At 43.0% G+C, this 21,397-nt stretch overlaps 1 protein-coding gene across 1 annotated transcript; it reads left to right on the top strand.

The window, feature by feature from the left end:
- The first annotated feature begins 3,684 nt into the window (after positions 1 to 3,684).
- On the top strand, positions 3,685 to 14,895 carry vamp2 (vesicle-associated membrane protein 2). The gene is made up of 5 exons (XM_037688050.1): positions 3,685 to 3,971; positions 9,195 to 9,300; positions 9,424 to 9,582; positions 11,525 to 11,576; positions 11,696 to 14,895. Coding segments are annotated over exons 1-5 (336 nt in total). The 5' UTR covers positions 3,685 to 3,969; the 3' UTR covers positions 11,713 to 14,895.
- The last annotated feature ends 6,502 nt before the right edge of the window (positions 14,896 to 21,397 follow it).

Below are 21,397 nucleotides of genomic sequence, written 5' to 3' on the forward strand. Positions count from 1 at the left end.
CTGCTGACATACTGTATCTCAGTATGGTACGGCAGCTGCAACCTGGCTGACAGGGAGAGGCTTCAGAGAGTAGTCAAGACAGCACAAACGATAACTGGCTGCCCTCTCCCCTCCCTGATGGACATTTACACATCACGCTGCCTCAACAGAGCAGAAAGCATAATCAAGGAATGTTCACACCCGGGTTTTGAACTGTTTGACTTGCTACCTTCAGGGAAGCGCTACAGGTGCATCAGAACACGAACAAACAGATTCAAGAACAGTTTTTTCCCGAAAGCCATCACCACACTGAACTCACACATGCACTGATTTAATAATCTAACCTCCCAAACCCCTGGACTTCTATTGTGCAATACTACTGACATTTCATACCCTCAGTCACCTTAACTACCTCACTAATATCCATAATGTGCAATATAATTGTGAAACACTTGTATTTTTTACTTTCATAGTGCTATTATATCTACATTGCGTTGCATTTTTTATATTTTTAGTGTGTGTTTTTCTTAAGGCGTGTTTTTGCACTGAAAAAAGGAGTGGCTCTTAATTTCATTGTACTTGCGTATAATGACAATAAAGGCATTCTGATGTTGACTGTACCGGGAGTTGAACCTGCGACTTTCCGATCACACACCCATCTTCTAACCTCTGCGTCACCACTCCCCCTAATAATTTCATTTCCTTTAGTTACAAAGTTGTCTAATTACCACAAGCAGTCTGCTCTAAGTATGCTCAGTATTATGAAAAACGAGAGTACAAAGATTCAAACTGTCACAGATTGTAACAGTTCTAACAAATTTAAAACATCTCGCAAGACGGATACAGTCGTAACAAGTTTCTGTCCCGCGAGTCTTGAGTTGGACAACATTTGTTTGAGAGTTCCAGTGGCTTTTAAGGGATGTCCACTTAAACAGCAATTTAGATTTTTGTGTGTGTCTTGATACTCAGAAAAGCATAAATATAATTAAGGTATGCCATGACTTTTAAAGAAAAAAGTTCACATTACTTTACCAAAGAAGTTTTCAGAAATACTTTTTTTAAATTAGATCTTTTACATTTTGCTCCATCCTCTCATTTTGTTTTTACACAAATAAAAAAAAAAAATTGTTAGCAGCTGCGATAAAGTCATAAGGCTCCTAAGGGTCAAATGAACATCACGAGCCATGGTTACCATGGCAACATCCTCCTTTCATAACCTAAATAATAGTGAGCTTTAGCACCACCTGATGGCTGAGTTTGTACTTTCATAATAATAAAAACCCGAGAGGTCCTCATCTGAAGGTTTTTATCATCTGTTGGGTCAGTGCTGCTCAATAAATCTGTAAAGTTTAAGATCCTCGCACCACAGGGCTTGATCTGAAGAAAAGATGCAGCCGCTCAGGGTTCATGGTGCCTTTCTTTTCTTATTCATCAAAATGAATAAATTAAAATGGCAAAGAGACCAGTGTCAAAGTTCATGCTCAATAATCCAGGTATAAAATCCAGCAAAGTTCAGTCAGGTCACCTGGACGGTTTCTTTTTGTTTGTTTGAGACGTTTTGTCCTTTGACCTGGATTATTGAGCATGAACTTTGATGTTCTGAAACCATCTTATCACCAGCAAACTGGTTGGCCCACTGGTGTGAGCTGCTTGTGGGACTCAGTGTTTTTTGTGGCTCCTCGAACTGATGAAGTCCTTTGGATGAAGGATGAAACGTCTCAGAAAAATAAAAGAAAAACTGTCCAGATGACCTGACTGAACTTTGTTGGAAAGAGACCAGTGCTTTCACCTGTCTTTGGTTTTTTATGGTCATGTTTCCAGAAATGTATAGAACTTTGTTTCATAATTATTTTATCTTTACCTGTCTGACCAGCAACATCTCTGAAGTGCAAATGTTCAGGACGCCTACCAAGAAAATGACTGAATTAATAATTAATATAATCATTTTTATTTTGAGTGCTTGATTGTTTAAAAAGAACAGGAAATGTTTATCAAGGCAAAAATGCTTGAAGAGGCAGCAGTTCCAACCTTTTAAAGTGGGGTTCTGTGAACAGAATGTGAACAAATATCATCTTACCTGTTGTAGATAGTTCATCCATCCATTATCTTTTACCCACTTCTTTCATTTTGGGTCACGGGGGTTGCCGGTGCCCATTATACAGTTAATCCTTAACCTTTGTGCATTGTGCAGTTATTTCAGCCAAAATTACAGTGATTATTAGAACTGTCTAAATAAATCAAAAGTACAGTTAACTGCTACTGCCAGTATTTGCAGCTACTAACCAGAAAATTCCAGGTAAATAACTCTGCATTGTGAAACTGAAGGCAATGTCAAGGTTATTTTTATTTTATTTATTTATTTATTTGCATAAACTGCTTGTACATTTTTAAGAATGGGCTTGTTTTAAAATGCAAGCACACTGACTAGCCTTAAGCTCATCAATTTGACAAGAAAAAAGATCTCTTTCGCCAGTCTGTTGCAATGAAAGAACTATCTAAATCAGATAAAATATTAACTGTTCATAACACTTTCTAGTAAAATAATAAATAAAATACAGTGTAAGTATAAATGAGTGTATAAGGCAGCAGCAGTATCGTGATGAAGACGTGAGGACAGCGCAAAGCTAATTTTATCTTGTTACAACCGTTGTTGGTTGGCGCACTCGCTGATGGCTCGCAGGCCAGTGAACCAGTCCACGACCCGCAGTCTGCTGACATCAAATCTTTGGCACAAATCGACAAGCATGGAACCCACCCCGAGCCAAACCTTACGATGTAAAAGGACCATAATTCTCTCATCTGGCCCAGAAAAGCCCTGGTATCCTCCCAGAAGAGCAGAAAGTGGCTGTGGAACTAGATGCCTGCTCTCCCTGGTCAAGCTGCTGACCTGGAACAAGCACAAGATGTTGGATGTTGCTTTTAATCACATTTTATGACAACCTTTTTTTTGGAAAATTATGAAGTAATTCAACAAAGATTAACAACTGCAATTCTTGGAGGCACACTGTCTGCTTTGACTTGCAGAACATTTTGTGTATTTTGTGTAACACATTATACTTTTAGGTACAATATATACAATATATTATAGTATTTTATATGTAATATATATTTTTATATAGCCTATTGTGTATATTTTTACATAGGCTTTATACTGCAGTCCCAATTAGTCTAAGCATCCTCCGTCCCGTCCGACCTCCCATTGGCTGGAAGAGGCCCGCGGGCCGTCAGTTGATAATCACGGTTTTAACACTTCCTGTTGTCCAGGACCAAAACACTGATAACGTCTCCATCACGTTACACTAAAGCACCTAATCCAGTGTCAAGCGGATTAAAACCTGTAAAATTAAGTGGCTCTTGCCCACGAGCGGAATATTCTTAACTCGCCCCCAGGTGGGTTAGCTCTCCGTCAGGTCCGCGCGATGAGAGATAAAAGCGCCGGCCGCGAGCCTGGCCACGCCCCCTTTCCAAGAGCGCCATTTTGTTAACACACAGCCTTGCAGTCAACCTTCGCTCCTTTTGAGGAGTTTTAAACCAAAATGTCGCCCTAAAACGCCCCGTCTGCGTGGTGCGCCGGGCCCAAGACCTCGCGTAGTGGTGCGCGTGGATGAAAAAGAGCAACAAAAAATCCAAACAGCGCTGTCGCGAGCCGTCACGCGGCGCGTGGGCAGCGCATCGCCACCCATTTTAACATGAAAACTTCCCCGCTGCTGACGTCACCGAGCCATCTTTGTCCACCTAATCCGGGCGGCTGTCTGTCCCACCTTCATTACCGCTCACGCTCGGGCTCCAGTAAATAGCTGCAGGTGCCGCGTCGAGCAAAAAGAAACGAAAGAAAGACGCTTTTTGTAGCGAGGGAACACAAAGCAGTGGAGAACCTCCACAAGAACCGAGCGAAGGCTGCCAGAGGCTAGAGGGAAGGCGAAACATCCGTCTGCCAGACACTTAGGACGCGGATTTCAGCGCAGCTGTCTAGCTAGTACCGCCAGAAAAATGTAAGTACATCAACTTTTAAATAAATATCACAATTTATTCCTCACGACTAATCCTGTGGTAGGCTCCCTGCGGTTCTCCGCCGTCACGTATTTGCGGGTATTCCCCGCGTCTTTGTCAATAAATCTTAAATGGCGCCGTTGAATTTAATAATTTCCCAACCGTTTTTTTTTTTTTTAAATTAATATTTTAATTTATTTTTAATCACGGGAAACACACGTGAACGCAGAAGCTAAAGGTGTCGGCCTAAGCTACAGGAGCAGCAGGACTTTAGCTTTAATCTGTCCTTGTTGTTTCGCCTCATCAACGAGCCCGGTTCGTGTTTGTCGCCCGGTTCCGTCCTCCTGTGACCGTAGCGCCGGCACGCACGGGTGTATTTTCCAGTTTGGACCGGTTCGAACCGAGAATTGAGACGTGTCTGTGTTAATTGCACAAGGTTAAATAAAATTATAACGTTAAACAAAGGTGCTTTCTCTCCGCTCTCTGCCTGTCAGACTGAACTCGGGGCTTATTTAGCTCCTAGCAGCGGGTTAGGCTAATTCTAACAAACCGCCGTTAAGAGCCGAACAGCTTCGGGTTCTGGTTCCGTGAGCTCGTTCAACACGGAACACGTCGACTATATTCAATGGACACGTTTTAAAACTGGTCGTTTTCTGTGATTTTAGGAGTGATTTAGGTTTACGGGCCTAAATTCGCAGCCTGTGGAGGGGGAAGCGGGGTGTGTGTGTGGGGGAGAGAGCCTAGCTTACTGTATGTCGTCGATGGTCGTGCGAGGGCGGACAGCCACATATGGCGTCCTCCTGCTCAAATCGGACTCAATCGTGTGCCTGTTTGCGTCTTAAACCACAGCCGACGTCTAAATGGAGCCCCAAGGTGAAGCTCTGTCGGTGTTTCTTCACAGTCACGGCGTTGACACGGCCTAACATACAACTAACATGCATGTCATCCGACCTTATGGCTCCTGAGAGGTGTCCCTTCTCCTTCTGCAGGTCCCATTTGTTAGCAGATGTGTGTCTTGGGTGCTCACATTAAAGAGCCTCCACGCCCTCACCGTGTAAGGCTTTCAGCAGTTTCATTGTGCCCCTTTTATGGAGCATTGTTGTGTCATAAAACTGAATAAAGTCGTGTAACATCAGGATGAATGCAGCTGGATGCTGAGGAGCTGTCCGGTGCTGAAATGTCGCTGTCCGGTGCTGAAAAACAAGCGTCATGCTTCTCAATGACAGCTGAACACAAGCCTGCTTTGTGTTGAAAAGTGGTGAATTCTGCTGCTGCTATCTTTAGTGAGCGACTCTCCATAAATTTTTTTTTATCTTTATAAGCCCTGATCGTGAACGAAGGTTGAATATTTTTAGCAGCACAAGTCATGTGGGACCCTTCACCTTCGCAGTAGGTCATCAGATGCAATTTCCCCCTTTTCTCTTTTTAATTGTATGATTTTAAAACATGAATATTAGGAGGTGGTTTCATTTAAAAAGAAATGCATGAGACAGTCGGTCGTCTTCAGACCGGCGCAGATCCGAATTGGTTGGTCCACCTGGCTGGGTCGGATGCAGTAGGTGGCGTTCACAGGATGTGGAAGCTGATGAGAAACCTCGTCACTGCTTCAGAAGCTCTTCCTGGTGTTAGTGGGGAGGCGATGACAGCAAGAACCTCTGTGCACGTCACTCCTTTGTGGGGTGGAAGTGAGAAGAAGCACGCAGCAGCTCTACAGATGTTCACTTATTTAAAATTAGACTTATTGATTCATTTGCTACAGTTTTGAAATTTAAACCTTTTTTCTTATACCATAGTTTGTAGGATGCACGATATTGTTTTTTGGGCCAATATGCCGATATGTTAAAACTTATTTGGCTGATAACCGATATTTTATATACTTTCATTTATCAGAACATATCCCTCTTATTTAGGCTTATTTGCTACTAAAAAATGTGTAACAGCTGTAAGAGCTGGTGACATATATTCAGTAATAGCCATGTGCTATGCATAGCACTTGTGGAGGCTTGTTCCTGGTTCCTAGCTGCAGTGTGGGATCCTCTGCACTCCTGACAACCTTTTTAAGTTCTAAGTTTTTGTCTATCCATTGTGCCGTAAGACTAATCATGCTAACGGGGCTAACACTTGATATCTGTGGTAAAACTCACCCAAGTGCTATCGACTATTAGCTTCTCAATGATGTCGGAAATGACGGCATGCAACTCGGTTAAGGCTACGTCGGAAAAATATCTCCAACTGGGGACGATGTAGCGAGATTCAACGCAGTCCAAAAATATTCAGAATCTGACACCCTCAACGAAAAAAAAACTTCCACACCGCCGACATTTTGACTTCTTTTTCTCCGCCATGAGATCAGTTAGACGTGCATGATGTCATCACGTTGTGCTGGCGCTGCAGGCATCCTTGTCACCGGGTTGTCATACGAAAACAGTGTCTTTTATATCGGTGAGTTATTTTGATGGAATGTCCGATGTCTGATATTGAACGTTAATGCTAATATCGGCTGATACATGCCGATAATATTGTACATCCCTAATAGTTTGTAAATATCTAAACATTTAGATTTTCATCTGGTCATCACATGTAGGAAGGTTCTGATGTTGATCAGAGTGTTTGGGTTGGTTCAGAGATCAACTTTTCTAAAAGATTTGCTGCCATTAGAAGATTATTCACCTTTACACAGAGTTTATTCTCTCATCAGTTGAGTCACTAAGTTACAACTGAGTCATACTTATCATCAATTAATGCAGCCTTGGTATTACCACGAGAGGCTAATCAAGCAGCTGACTAATTAATCCATCAATGAATCGGCTGATATTTGTCAATTTTTAGGCATGTGACAGTTTTGCCTGTCTATACTTCACCGGTTGCTAAGCAATTAAAGAAAGGATGAAGTGATAGCTGCTACCAGGAGCTCTCAGACCACTGATGGGTTGGTTTAAATTAAGATTGCTCTTTTTTTTTTTTTTTTTTTTTTTTTTTTTTTTTTAACCTTATAGGTTAAGAATTTTTTTTTATTTTGCCAGAGGAAAACCTTATCACTGTATCCCACAGCCATTGGCTTCCCTGGAGTCTAAAAATCGGCATCGGCTGTAGATTAAACGCATCTTCAGATCTCTAATTTGTCCGTTTGTTCATTTTGCTGTTTTAATATTTTTGAAATCTGAAAACAAAAAGGCAGTTCCTCAGCCCGTTCACCTGCCACAACCTTCTGCCTGAGCTGGGCGGGTGGGGTCCATCATAGTGTTCTGAGATCTGGTTCTGCTTCTGCCCCTGGAAATGTCCTGTAGGACATTAGGGAGGTTGTTGCTTGTCCTTTTTTCAGCTGATCTGGTCACTCTTTGCAGCGTAGCCAGCTTCAGAGCTGTCATCAAGCCAGACGGGGATGGAAAATAACAGTAGGGTATTTTCGTTACACACCAGTAAAATGAACAACTGCATCGAGGCTAAGCTGTTGGCGAGCCTTTTAAATGATCCTAGCTGTGTTTGTGGTCCATGTGAGACCATCAGGCACATTCAGGAGCTTCTTTAATGCTGAAGTTATTTGCCTTACATCACTCAGCTCCCTCCTCTACACGTTTGTCATAGTTAGAAACAGATAAAACAGCAGCAGCGTCATCCTCCACAGAGGTCTTCACCGTGCCGGCTTTAATTATCTTTAACTTTTTAGTCTTCAGTGATGAATAACTGAGAAAAACGTGAATAATTTGGTGTATTTGCTTCTCTCTGTAACAAGAAGAGGATACAAGTACATGACATTCTCTGTGATAACATGTCACTCTCTCAGTTTTACTCTCCGTTACTTCCTGCAGCCTTCATCTGGGCACAGTGCCTCCTCCAGAATCACCCCATCTAGGCCAGAACATGGCAAACTTCACTTCCACAAAAACTACGGCTTTTCTCTTTTGGTAGATTGAAACTCGGAACTAATGAAAAGAACGGATCGTTTTAAGACCAAAGGACTCAAAACCTCCAGATTTATCTTGATTCCGATCCAGTAATATGGTTATCACAGTACCGTAAATTCTGCATTTCTTATCGATAAAAAGCAAAACAAATAATAAAAATACAAGAACGAAGACCACCTGCAGTGAGGTGACCCCCCCCCCCAGGTGATGTTCCTGTGTTTATTGAAGCAGTGCTTTTTCTGTCTTTTGAAGTGACCATGAAACAGTTTATGTTGAATTAAATGAAACACTTTTGTTTCTATCCTGAAAAGCTACAGGACATGTATGAGGACAGCAGGACATGTATGAGGACAGCAGGACATGTATGAGGACAGTGGTGAGATATGCTGTTGGAGTGACAGATTGCTTCAAGGTGGAGGCGGGAGTGCATCAAGGATCGGCTCTGAGCCCCTTCTTGTTTGCTCTGGTGATGGACCGACTAACAGATGAGGTCAGGCAGGAATCCCCGTGGACTATGATGTTTGCAGATGACATTGTGATCTGTGGTTAGAACAGGTGGAAGAGAACTTGGATAGGTGGAGGTATGCAGTTGAAAGAAGAGGAATGAAAGCCAACCGTAGTCAGACAGAGTACATGTGTGTGAATGAGAGGGAGGCTGGTGGAACAGTGAGGCTACAAGGAGCAGAGGTCACAAAGGTGCAGGACTTCAAATACAAAACTTGGGGTCCACTGTCCAGGAAAATGGGAGTGTGGTAAAGATGTGAAGAAGAGTCCAGGCAGGATGGAGTGGATGGAGAAATGTTTAGGAGTGATTTGTGACAAAAGGGTGTCAGCAAAGGTCAAAGGAAAAGTTTACAAGACAGTGGTGAGACCAGCTATGTTGTATGATCTGGAGACAGAGACATAGACAAAAAGACAGGAGACGGAACTTGAAGTGGCAGAAATGAAGATGTTGAGGTTCTTCTTAGGAGTGACAAGGATAAATAAGATTAGGAATGAGATCATCAGAGGTACAGCACAGGTTGAATAACTGGAAGATAAAGTTAGAGAGACCAGACTGAGATGGTTTGGACATGTCCAGAGGAGGGACAGTGGGTATACTGGTAGAAGGATGTTAGAAATGCAGCTGCCAGGAAAAAGACAAAGAGGAGATATATGGATGCAGTTAGAGAGAACATGGAGTTAGTTGGAGTGAGGACAGAGTGAGATGGAGGAGGATGACTCGCTGTGGCAACGCCTGAAGAGGGAACAGAAGAAGTCCCTATTCTTCAAAGCTGACATACAAATGCTTTATATCTGTTTTATTTTCCTTCTCATCAGGTCTGCCCCAGCTGCTGGAGCCCCTGCACCAGAGGGAGCAAATCAGGGTCCTCCCAACCTCACCAGCAACCGCCGTCTGCAGCAGACGCAGGCGCAGGTGGATGAGGTGAGTGCCCTCGTTTACTAAATTCACCTGTAAAACTTCAGATCGTCTGTCATGTCCTGCATATCCATCTTCCTGTCCTGACTGCTGATGGTGTCACTCTGTGTTTTCCCCCCCGTCCCCCAGGTGGTGGACATCATGCGTGTGAACGTGGACAAGGTTCTGGAGCGCGATCAGAAGCTGTCAGAACTGGACGACAGGGCCGACGCCCTGCAGGCCGGAGCCTCTCAGTTTGAGACTAGCGCTGCTAAACTGAAGAACAAATACTGGTGGAAGAACGCCAAGGTGAGTAGGCGCTCACATGGTGACTGAACATGAAGGAACAATGAGCTGTTTTAAATGTATTTACCTCCTAAACAGTCAATTACACGATATCTGTTCACAAATATTTATTTTAAACACATATTGTTAGTTTTTTTAAAAAAATCAGTGGCAGTGCACCTAAAAATGACAGTTAAACAATACAGTTGTGACTGGCGTGAGCTGTGTGTGTTTTAATGTACCAGTCTGCATATTATTGACCTTCGTTTGGAGCAGGAAGATAAAACTTCTGCTTTTGGTCAGGGAAGAATAAAGAGTTGCACTCCAAGAGCCTCAAACACAAAAAGTTTTCAGCTTTAATGAATCCGTACCCCGGCCATCCACACCCGCACGAGGGGTAGGACTCATCAGTCACCCCACCATTTGATTCAGTTACAACTCAGAGAGCTGTGTTATGATGATCAAATGGTTATTGATGCATTTTAAATATCTGGGATTATCAGGTTTGTGAAAAAACACCAGGAGGCAGCTGGTGAGATTATGTTTATCCAAAAAAAATCCTTTAATTTAATTGAATTATTGTTTATATAATAAGTGTCAAGTATTAACAATTACCATACACTAAAACATCAAGGTTCATGCTCAGTAATCCAGGTACAACAATGTTGTTCAGTCCACAATGTTCAGTCAGGTCACTGGACGGTTTCTTCTTTTTTTTTTAAATTTTTTATGGCTGAGATATTTCGTCCTTCACCCAAAGGACTTCATCAGTCCAAAGAGCCACAAACAAACTGATTCCCACAAGCAGCACACTCACATAGTGGAAAAAGCAAAAAAGAAACCATCCAGATCAGGGGTGTCAAACTCACTTACAAAGGGGGCCAAAATTAAAACTTTGGTTCAAACTAAGGGCCATTTTCAGTAACTACATGAGCACAAGTCAGAACCTCAACATCTTCTCTTGGTCTCAGGTTCCTCAACAAGAGTTTGATTGGTTTCATTTGATGTTCTCTGTTGTGCTTTTGTCAGAGTCAGAGATTCTTTATTGTCGTTCGGACCACATGTGGTACATGTGGTACATGTGGTACTTGTACATGTGGTGGAGCGAAATTATGCACACGGGGTCCCAGTTACATCCAACAATAAAATGTCAAAGAAAAACAGTAATAAGATCTAAGACATCATAATCAAAGATTACTAAAATAATTCAAGTGATAAAAGCATTTTACGTTTAACACATCATCTTGGGGGGCCAGAGAAAATGTCGAGGGCCACATTTGACCCCCGGGCCTTGAGTTTGATGTATGTGATCCAGATGAACTGACTGAGCATTGTTAAATACATTAAAACATTTATAGCCTAAGATCATTTGTAATGCCCAATTTTAGAAGGGCTTTTAGCAACAACAAAAATAAATAAATAAATGTAAATAAATAAAAAGTAAATGTACTAATTAAAATTACCAAGGTATATTTTATATAAATGAAAATATATTTCCTTATTTTAATGCCTCATAAAGAGTGCAGCGTAACGCGCTAAAACATTTCAGGCTGCTGAGCAACATTTAGCTTTGATGCTAACTTCTTATTGAAAACAGCGTCGTCTTTACCACTTGAAATTTACTCAAAAATCAAACATTTCAAAGTTGTCACTAGACGGTTTTGTTGCTTCAGCCATTATTTACTGACGTATTCCTCACAGATGAAAAACGTGACAATAAGCAGCAAGTTTTTACCACAGGAACTCTCTGAGGACAAACACCTCAGAGCAGCATCCACAAGTCTTAAAGTGGCAGCACAGATTAACATTACAGATTTAGGACCCCAACCCACTCCCCCTCTGGGCCACAGGAGGCCCCTCATGGGTCAGGTGTGGCCCACAGGCCATCAGTTGATTATTGAGTTATAACTAGAGATGTGGCTAATAAGTGTTCCCCCCCCCCTCCCTGAACATTTTCTGCCTACAGATGATGATTATCCTGGGTGTGATATGTGTGATTGTCCTCATTGTCATTATTGGTAAGAAATCTCTAACTTTTTTTATTGTTCTCTTTGCACTTACTGCTGTTTCTGTAGTTTTTTTAATGTTTAAAACACAACCAGGATCATTAATTGTCTTGTTCTTTTTCTCCCTCCAGTGTACTTCAGCACCTAAGAAGAGTCGCTCCTACCCCGGTCTGATCAAGGCTTTCTTGCTCCAGATGAAAAAACGACCCCAACAACCTTGTATCGATGACTAAATTAACCACAGATGATTATTCATTTATTGTATGTACTTAAATCTCCCCAGCTGGCCTCGATATAACACCCCTAAACCCTTCAGGACTCCTCCAAAAATTCCGTTGAGTTTGGGACCCCCAATCAATATTTGTCCTGTTAAATGTGTGTGTTTGCCCCCCTCCCCCCATGTCTCCTCTCTGGGTCCTCTTGGCTTTTCTAACCTGCCATACTGAGAACCGGGCACCTGCGCAACGCAACAGTAGAAAAGGCAACAATTGGCGCTAGTTGTGATATAACTACTATATATAGTTCTTTGTAGAGTTTTATTCTGATATATGATGTTTTGTAGGTGTGTGTGCGTGTGTGTGTGCGCATTTTGTACTTTTTATTCTTTGTATTAATTTAGCTTCGGCGTTAACTACTGCCTATTAATCGAAGTGTGTTATCTTGCATGTTCTCATCATCTGCGTCTTTTCGACGTACACTCCGATCTTCGCCGTCTGCCGCCCTCGTGTACACAGAGACCAAAACAAGCCGGGGATGTAAAACTTGGACAAAAACAAAAAAAAGGTTTTCCACCATCTGACTCGTGAAGCTCCTCGCGTCGACGTCCTTTTAACGAATAATCAGCGCACGACTCGTGGCTCTCGTCTCAACGATCCCGTCCTCGTCGCCGTCTTGAGTAGGATTTCTGGTTCGGCCTCGGCGTGCTTCGACTCTTCAAACTGCCGTAGTACCGTTGGACCAATGTCTGTAGATGTTCGGGTTTGATTTGAACCGTTACGTAGTGTCTTATTTCGAGAACATTCCTTCATCGCAGTCTAGTGCAGATGCTCTTACTGTAGCACATGTAGGTGTAAAAAAAAATAATTTCAAAATACACGTGATGAAACTAAATGTTGACCGTGCAAACAAGAGAAACATGAGAGGGAGACGTGTTTGTTTATTTTGGATGGTTGGGATTAGATGTGTAATCTGTGCAAATATAATACATTAAAGCAGAATATGTGGTGGAGACGCGTCATCGATGTCGACTGATAGATGTATTTCTGTGAAACGGCGTTCCTCGTGTGCACACTGACCAGCCTTAGTTCTCAGTGTTTTATTTATTTTTCTTGTTGTTGTTGGTTTCCTGTCAAACGCAGCCCTCACACGTTCAGCTCGTGTAGGAGGAGCGGCCGACTGCAGGAATCTGTGAAAGATGCACAAACGTTTCTTGTTTCCGACGGCGACTCCGCAGCAGAACCTCTCCACCCGAAAAGCACATTTAAAAAAAAAACTATTTGTCCCGTCAGGAAAATAACCAACCTTCTTCACAGTTTAGGTAGGAAGTCACTTTTAGCGCATGATGAGAAACTGTAGCATTCCTTCGACGAGCGTTTTCTGTCTTTCTTCTAGTTAAGGCCTTTATTGTTGTTTTTTTTTTTTCTTTTTTAAAAATAGATTCTATTTTTTATTATAGTATATTTTTGTGTGAAACGGACGGGGCGGAGAGGAGGCCACGAACAGTGAGCTCCTCTTTGACCTCGGCCTGCTGTGGTTGTAGTTCAGCTCTGCGTTCCACACTGCCAAGCCTTCTCCTGTTCCGCTCCGTCCTCATCTCTGCGGTGCACACTCCATGAGCTGAAGACTTGATTCCTAGAGAAATTTGTCCAGAGCTGTGTCATCTATTGATCTAAAATCCCGTAGGCAATTGTGGAAAAATAAAAACCAAAGAGAAACTTAGATTTTAGACTTCTTGTGGTCGTCAGAGCTACAAATCTGTTCCGTCGGGTTTTTAACTTCAGACCTGCATAAAGGACAGAAATGAGCTTTGTTCTCTCCTGTAGAGCCGGAATATGAATAAAGGTGAACAAAAAGCCTTTGTGACACAGTCTCTTTCAGCTCCCCCACCAGCTGAGTAAACCAACCTCCGACTCAGACCCCCACCGCGTGCACGTGTGCGTTAGAATAGCTCTAACCCCGGTTGAGCCTGACAGATTAGTCTGCTTAAATCTCACAGCGAGGCTGTCGTTTCCTTCACAGACCCTGAAGAGTCCGCTCTCCCTCGCTGCTCCTATGATCGAACAGCAGGCGATTACCAAAGATCGGACCTATGTGCTAAACACTATTGGCTATATGCAGCGTGTGGGTTCGGCTCGTGAGTGTGCCATGGTAAAATATGCAAACCAAAACATGAAACGTCCAACAGAACCTCCCCCCGTCGTGTGCGTCCGGGTCCGATGAGCCCCCCACTAATCTGTGCAGTCAGCAAACACACCGCCCTGTAACAAGTTATAGCACAAGTTTTCTTTTCTCTGTCTCCGTCGTGCTGCCAGGTTTGAAAAAAAAATAAAATAACTAGCTGTCAGATAAAAATAAGAAAAATTGTACAAAAAAAAATTGCGTTGTTGTTGATGTTGTAATATGGGGTGTTTTGGGGGGTAGGGGGTCCTATATCCTCAGGTTTACAATAAGATATAAATATATATTAATATATGAAGACATAAACTATAAGAGCAAGCTGTAAAATTGGATTCTTTTTGGCAATATTAAGCGATAAAAAGGTTAGAAACGTCATCCTTTTAGCCATTTTGCAGGACCGAAGTGAACCAACGCGGCTGATTTGGGGTAGGACGTGTGCGTTCTCCATCCGACCAACTCGTCGTCCTGCGGAGAGCTCGACCAGCTCGCTCACCACGCTGAAAACCAAGCGGGCGCGCTCTCCTTTTTCTTTTCTCTCTCTGTTGCTTTCTCGTCCGTATGAAAACAAGCGTATATTTGAACACCGTGGCACTTTCTCTTTGAATATTTCCCAAATTTCCGGCGGGTCGACGGAGTGAGAATATTGCGTCAGCCTCGAGAACCGTTCAGTGATCTCAGCGCTGCGTTCAGGTCCATTCGAAAGGGGGCCGAGCCACTAGCAGGAAACGGCGCACTAATTTGACCAGAACTTGTTAGCAGGAAGAAAAGAAGGAACCCTTTGAAGGGAGATGAACGCACCGACAGGAGGGAACCTTTAGAGTCGCTGAACGCTCTCTGGACGCCTTCAGATGTATGATATTCCACACACGCCGGCGTGTTTTACTTTTGAACCAGATGTTTTTGTTTGGCTTTTTCAATGGTTCCCAACACTGGTCCCTGAGGAACACCATCCTGCATGTTTTAGTTGTTTCCCTGCTCCAACATACCTGATGCAATGATTTAATTACTTCATCCAGTTCTGCAGAAGCCTGTTAATCACCCATTTATTCAAATCAGGTGTGTCAAAGGAGGGAAGCAACTAAAACTTGCAAGATGGTGTTCCTCAAGGACCAGTGTTGGGAGCCACTGTGTTCGATAACTCCAGATGTCACTGAACTGTTTGTGTCAGCACCGATGGGTAAAGGTCAAGCAAATGGAAAGTCAGTGATGAGAAAAGAAAAAAGTTTACATCAGAACGCTGTTTGGTGTGTTCAAATGATTTCATTTTTTTTTTGTTTGTTTGTTTGTTTTGGGGGGGGGGGGGGGGTGCTGGATTAAAAGCCTACATTGCTTCTGCTCATCTGGCCTCACAGGAGGGACAAGGCTGGATGATCACAGGCAATGTGTTCATCTTTTATTTATTTATTACTTCCTGTTGCTTTTATTTATTGATAGAGTTCTTGTGCTGTCTGTTGGTCCGGAGTTAGAAACTAAAGGTGGATTCAGCGCTGACTGAGCAGACTGAAAGACAAAGTTCATGAAATAACTAGTGTAAATCTATCAGTGTCTTAATATATTGATGAACATCATGAAATATATGTATATTGGAAAAAAAAAAAAAAAACAGTATTTATGACAACCTGTACTTTTTGTGTGTGTTTCATGTGCTTTGTGTGTGTACAGCCACGAGAAGCTGTCATTTTGACTGCAGTTCTGGGACCTGTGTGAAGAAGCATACATTTATTACTAATACAGACATTTTTTTTCTTGATCCATATTACATGTAAGTGTGCCAAAAAAAAAACATGGAGACCTGGAGCCATAAATCGCACGTTTCTGCATTCGTCCAGAGTCTTTGTTTAGTGTGTGACCATAGCACGACACTCGACTACATGAACGACAATCACAGTGTGCTCAAAATATTATATTTTAATGATGGATAAAATATGAACACTAATAACACAACAGTGATTTTATTTACCGATTTCACAGAAGAGATTATTTGATCATATTAAAGGTTTTATAGTTATACTAACCAGTAACGTTGGTCCAGAAGGTCCGGGCAGCATTTTGTTGTTTGTTCTTGCAGTCAAACGAGACATTTTCAGGCCTAAACAAATTATAGTCAGTATTCTTGTCCGAAAAAAGAAAAAAATCTTCCTTGAAATGACTAAGTCTCAGACAGACTTTTTTTGCAAAAATAACACTTAATGACAAAATGTGTTCACTCTAAACATGACATATTTAGTTATGTTTCCCCACTTTTTACATGTTTATGATTATGTCCAGGTGGGTTGCGTGGTGACCAGACACTGCCCATTCAGTCCCTTATTTCTTTTAAGTTTCAATCAAGATAAACTTTTTATGGGACTCCTGGTGGATGAGTTTCTGTGGGAAAGCTGGGATTGAACCAGTTTACCCTTAAATCACTGCCTCCCCACTTCAGAATTCATTAATAAAAATACAGTTTAACAGTGGGTATAAGGAATGTCAACCAAGAGTCACATCAGGCCCTAAATCAGTGTTTGGCTGCAAAAGGAAGTGACGCAATGTGAATAAACGTTGCTTCCGGGTGCTTTTATTTTGAAATGCTCGTAGCGGCTGAGTGTTTCCTGATCTACTTTTCCCTTTTGTGTTTTTACATTTAAAAGTATAAATACAGGCAGTGGGAATGTGTGTTCTAACAGGCACTTTACGATCAGGTCAATTCCGCTAATAGCGTTTTTTTGCGGAGATGAAATGTTGACTAGCTGCTTTTCATTTTCATGAATGTTCTAAGAAAACACCTTAGACAATGCCGCTGGAATCAATTTAATTTATCAAAGCCACTAAATGAAAAGATTATTTTCCCCAAAAATACTTTAAATGAATACATGAAAGGGGCAAAAACAATATTAAGTAGCAACTAGCTCGCCGCTTCTCTGAGCTGTAGTTTCATGTTATGACCAGCAGGTGTCACTATCAGTTTGTACATCATTTAACATCAACCGGCTGGTTAAACTTCATTTGTGCATCTTTATCAGTACACTCTTCAGTCCATGAACATAGAAAGACGTAGAACTTTAAAACATCTGCATCATTTTCACCACAGTTTCTGGCTAATTTGTCAACCAAGTCTCTTAATAAGAGACAGGCTCCTTAGGTTTATTGTTTCCGTCAAAGGAATTGATAAAAGTGTCATTTGTTTGCTTTGGGCTTTTCCCACAGAGTCAAAAGAGTCTTCTGAACTGTGCTGTCATGAAAAATGAGGAGAGGCTTCATTATAAAATATTTCCAGTCATTGTTCATGTAAACCCAGTAAGAGCTGACATTGACGTGATGTCCTGCTTCCACCAGACTGGTACTCTTAACTCATCCTACATTCACTAAGTAAATATATTTCCTCACATCCAACACCGTCTCCACCCTCAACTGCGTGTAGTCGGGTCGAGCAGGCAACAAGTCCAGGTGGGAAACCCAGACTTCTCTCTCCCCAGCAAGACCATCCGCCTCCTCCTGGAGGACCCAAAGACGTTCAGAGAAGATTCACAATCCCTCCAGCAAGTCTGAGAGGAGCCAATATTCTTGATACTTTTAAAAGTAGACTAAAACCCCATCTGTTCTGTCTTTAACATAGAAAAGATTTTTTTTTCTATTTTCCTTCTCCGCTATAAATTATTTGATTTGTATGAAAGGTGCTAGATATAAAGCTCGATTGATTAATGAGGTATGGATCATGGCCGAAAGAAGCAGATCCTGGATTCAAGAGGCTGAAATGAGCTTCCTTCATAGGGTGACCTCGCTCAGCCTCCTGCTCTCTCATCCAGAGGGAGCTCGGAGCAGAGTGCTGCTCCTGCACATCCAAAGGAGTCAGTTGAGGCGGTTCAGGTATCCGATTAAGATGACTCCTGGACAAGGTTCTCTGGACATGTCCCACTGTGAAGATTCCCCGGGGGAAAACTCAGAACCCCTCATGGCAGGCTGTTCCACTATCTTGGTACGTAGCAGAATCACTAAAAGTCCTTGTACAAGAGATGATCTGAGGGGAAGTCATCAACAAAAATCATTTTTCTGACAGTGGTGCTTGGCTGTGAAGGGCTTTGAAAACAAAGCAAATCATTTTAAAATCAATGCTAAACTGAGCAGGCGGCCAGTGTGAGGACTTAGAATGTGAGCTCTCCCTCTGGCCTTTGATAGCACACATTCTGCTGGATTCTGAATGAACTGGAGCTGATTTGTACTTCATGGAGACCACCACATTACAGTAGTCCAGCTGCTAGTTATAAAAGCATGAATCAGTCTCTCAGTGTTGTCCAAAAAGAGAAATGGCCTCACCCTGTAAATATTTTTTAAATAATAAAAAGCTGTCTGTGTTAGTTGTATATGTGGTTTAGAAATTAAAACCTGAGTCAAATATTTCTTGCCTCTTTGGACAGTTTTAATCAACAGTGATTCAATGTGGGGGCCAACGATGAGCCCTTCAGTCTTGTCTTGGTGAAACTGCAGAAACTTCTGCAGCATCCATAATTTATTATCCAAAATACAATTAAGAAGTGCATAAATAGGTCTAGTGTCATCAGGAGACACAGCAACATAAAGCTGGGTGTCATCACCATAACTGTGACAAGAGATTCCATGACTTCTCATACCACCCAGAGCAACATGTACAAGTTAAACTGAAGGAGGGCTAAAATCAATCCTTGTGGTACACCAAAAGTAATGTTGTAGTCTTTGGATGAATTATCATCAACTTTAATGAAGGACTTTCAGTCAAAAATATATGAATACATCTTTGATACAACTGGGGGTGCTTGGTATCGCGCCCCTATCGCGCAGCCCCCTGGTGGGGTGTGCCCTTGCCTGCCGGCGCGCTTGGGGCCTTTGGTATCGGGGGCTGGGTGCTTGGGCGTGTGTCGGCTCGGCCTGGTGTCTGCCTGGTGGGGCTCGGGTCCTCTGGCCCTGTCAGGCCTTGGCCTGGGTGGTGTGAGTCCTCGGTGCCCGGGCCTCGGTGCCTGGACCTGGACCTACATCGGTGCGGCGGGTGCCGACGGAGGCCTATGATTTTGTCGCTGTTGGCCCCGGGGGGTCACTGTATGTGGTTGCTGGTGGGGATCTTCCGGTTCTCCCCTGTGGTCCGTTCTGGAGGGTGGGTGAGTGGTTCGTCCTGTGTGGGTGGCTCTGGGGGCTCCGCGGTCGGGGTCCCTCCTGGGGTCTTGGGCTCTGGTCCCCCCTTTTTCGTCTGCCTCTGGTCTTGGGGGTCGGGTCTCTGCTGCTTCACAGTTACTAATAAATGTTCTATTAGAGAAGCCTTATACACTTATGCATGCTCACAACCACACACAAATAGAAGCAGGGATGTTTATGTAGGCTTTATATGTAGATATATAGATATGTATGTGAGTGTATATTCATGTGTATGTATGTATGTATGTATGTATATAGGCATAGGTATGGGTATGTATATTTATGGAAACTTACTGCAAAGCCATGAATATTTTAAGTTCTTTATACATATGTATTTTGTTGCTGTGTTTTGTCATGTTCTTTGCAGGTGAACAGACAGTGGCCGGGTGTTTTGACGTGTGCTCTATTTGTATATATTTCTTATATTTTGGAGTCTTACTTTGTCTTTTCTTTCTTTCTATCCTATTAAAAAAAAAAAAAAAAAAAAAACCTACACTAGAATGTCACTATAATAAATATTTCATAATAATGGTGTGGACAGGATGGCTGTAAGGGGAGAAGGGAGGCCATCAAAAGAAAAAAAAAAATATATATATATATGAATAAAACCAATTTAATGACTGGAGCTGAGGGGTGAAACAGACAGACCAGTAAATTGAGAGCTTTGTCTCTTTCTTCACCACAAACAATCGAATCAACGCCCTCATTACTGAGGACGAGGCCCCAATCTGTTGATCCATTTCCTGCTCCTACCTACCATCATTTGTGAACAAGATGTTCAGACACAGCACAGGTACTTAAATTCCTCCACCTGAGGCATAGACACCCCCCAACCCCAACCCCCGCAGCCCGGATGGGACATTCCACCCTTTTCTGATCGAGAACCATGGCCTCAGACTTACAGGAACCGTCTCAGATTCTTCACACTCAGCTGTGAACCGGCCCAGTGCACACTGAAGGTCTTGGCCCAAAGACGCCAACAGAACCACATCATCTGCATAAAGCAGAAATGAAACCCAGAGGTTCCCAAACCAGGACCTATCTGGTCCCTGTATAACCAAACTTGGCAGAAGGTCGAGCTCGTTCTCGGTGTGAGGCAGAAGGATGCTATTATGTTTCACCGACTCAAGCCTCGGTGCAGTCGTTTCTATTTTCCACTGAAGTTTGGCTTTCCGTGCTGCTAAGCACATTTGGAAGACCTGATCAGGCTCAGGAGTGTAAATTAAAGAGGAGGGAGGCCTAATTACAGAGAACACGTGTCCTCAGCTGTGATCATCCGTTTGGTTCTACGGTTGTCCCGGATAGATACGTGTATTCTTTTCCTGCATCAACAAACTGTTTTAAACCCGTTCCTCTTGGGATGAAAAGGGGATTTGTGACCCGGACACCGGGAAACATTCAGCCTTTACGCCTCATTAATCTGGCTCAGTGTCGGGTCGTTTCAGGTTTGTTTTCCGTCTAACCCTGCCCTCCCTCACCCTTCACTCCGATCATTTTACTCCCCCGCTGCAGTTCCTTTTGGCTCTTGGGGAGGAATGCAGGATTCATCGGGAGTTGGTGCAAAAAACCTAAAACCCTTTGGCTCCGATCGCTGCTGGGCGTAAAGGTCGCTCCGGCTCCCACGCTTAATACAGCATTCCTGCTCCTCCTCGAAACTTTGAGTCGACACGAAGCTCGAGTCGAGCAGCAAAACTGCTCGTAGACGTAGCCTACGCCGATTTTTATGAAGTAAGCTGGAAAACCTGCGGAGCACGTGTGTCGCATGCAGCCACAGGATTAGATCAAGCTGCTTTATGAATGTGAAAGTCCATGTTGTTGTTATCCTTTTACAGGCCTCAGGGTTGGCTCAGCACCAAGCTTTAACAGAGAAACACCCCCCTCCCTCCCCAACTGCACACCGACTGTTATTTTTGTCTTGGTTTAGTGTGGGGGCCCTTTCTCTCTCCCTGATGAGAACTTTCCGGGCTGTTTGGGGCATTATTTGCCTCATCATGGCTGCTGGTAATGATTTTATGGTTCTTTTTGACGTCGGCCCCAGGCGTGACCTTTGGTCTGAGTGGAATTCACAGATTTATGGCCCCCTCCAGCATTGGGGGCCCTGCCCCTCCAGGGCCAGGCAGACCCAGTTTGGCCATCTGATCCTTTCATGTGAAGCGTTCCACCTCTGGAGGGACGGAACATCTGCAGGCAGGAGATTCAAACTCCTGCAGGAGCTTTCCTTGAGGTCCCCTCTATCCACTGGAACCAGGTCTATTCTAAAGGAAACATCTGGCTCTAATTAACCCCCCCCCCCC

The sequence above is a fragment of the Nematolebias whitei genome, chromosome 14 (genome assembly GCF_014905685.2).
Source record: "Nematolebias whitei isolate Nwh7 chromosome 14, NemWhi1, whole genome shotgun sequence".
NCBI lineage: Eukaryota > Metazoa > Chordata > Actinopteri > Cyprinodontiformes > Rivulidae > Nematolebias > Nematolebias whitei.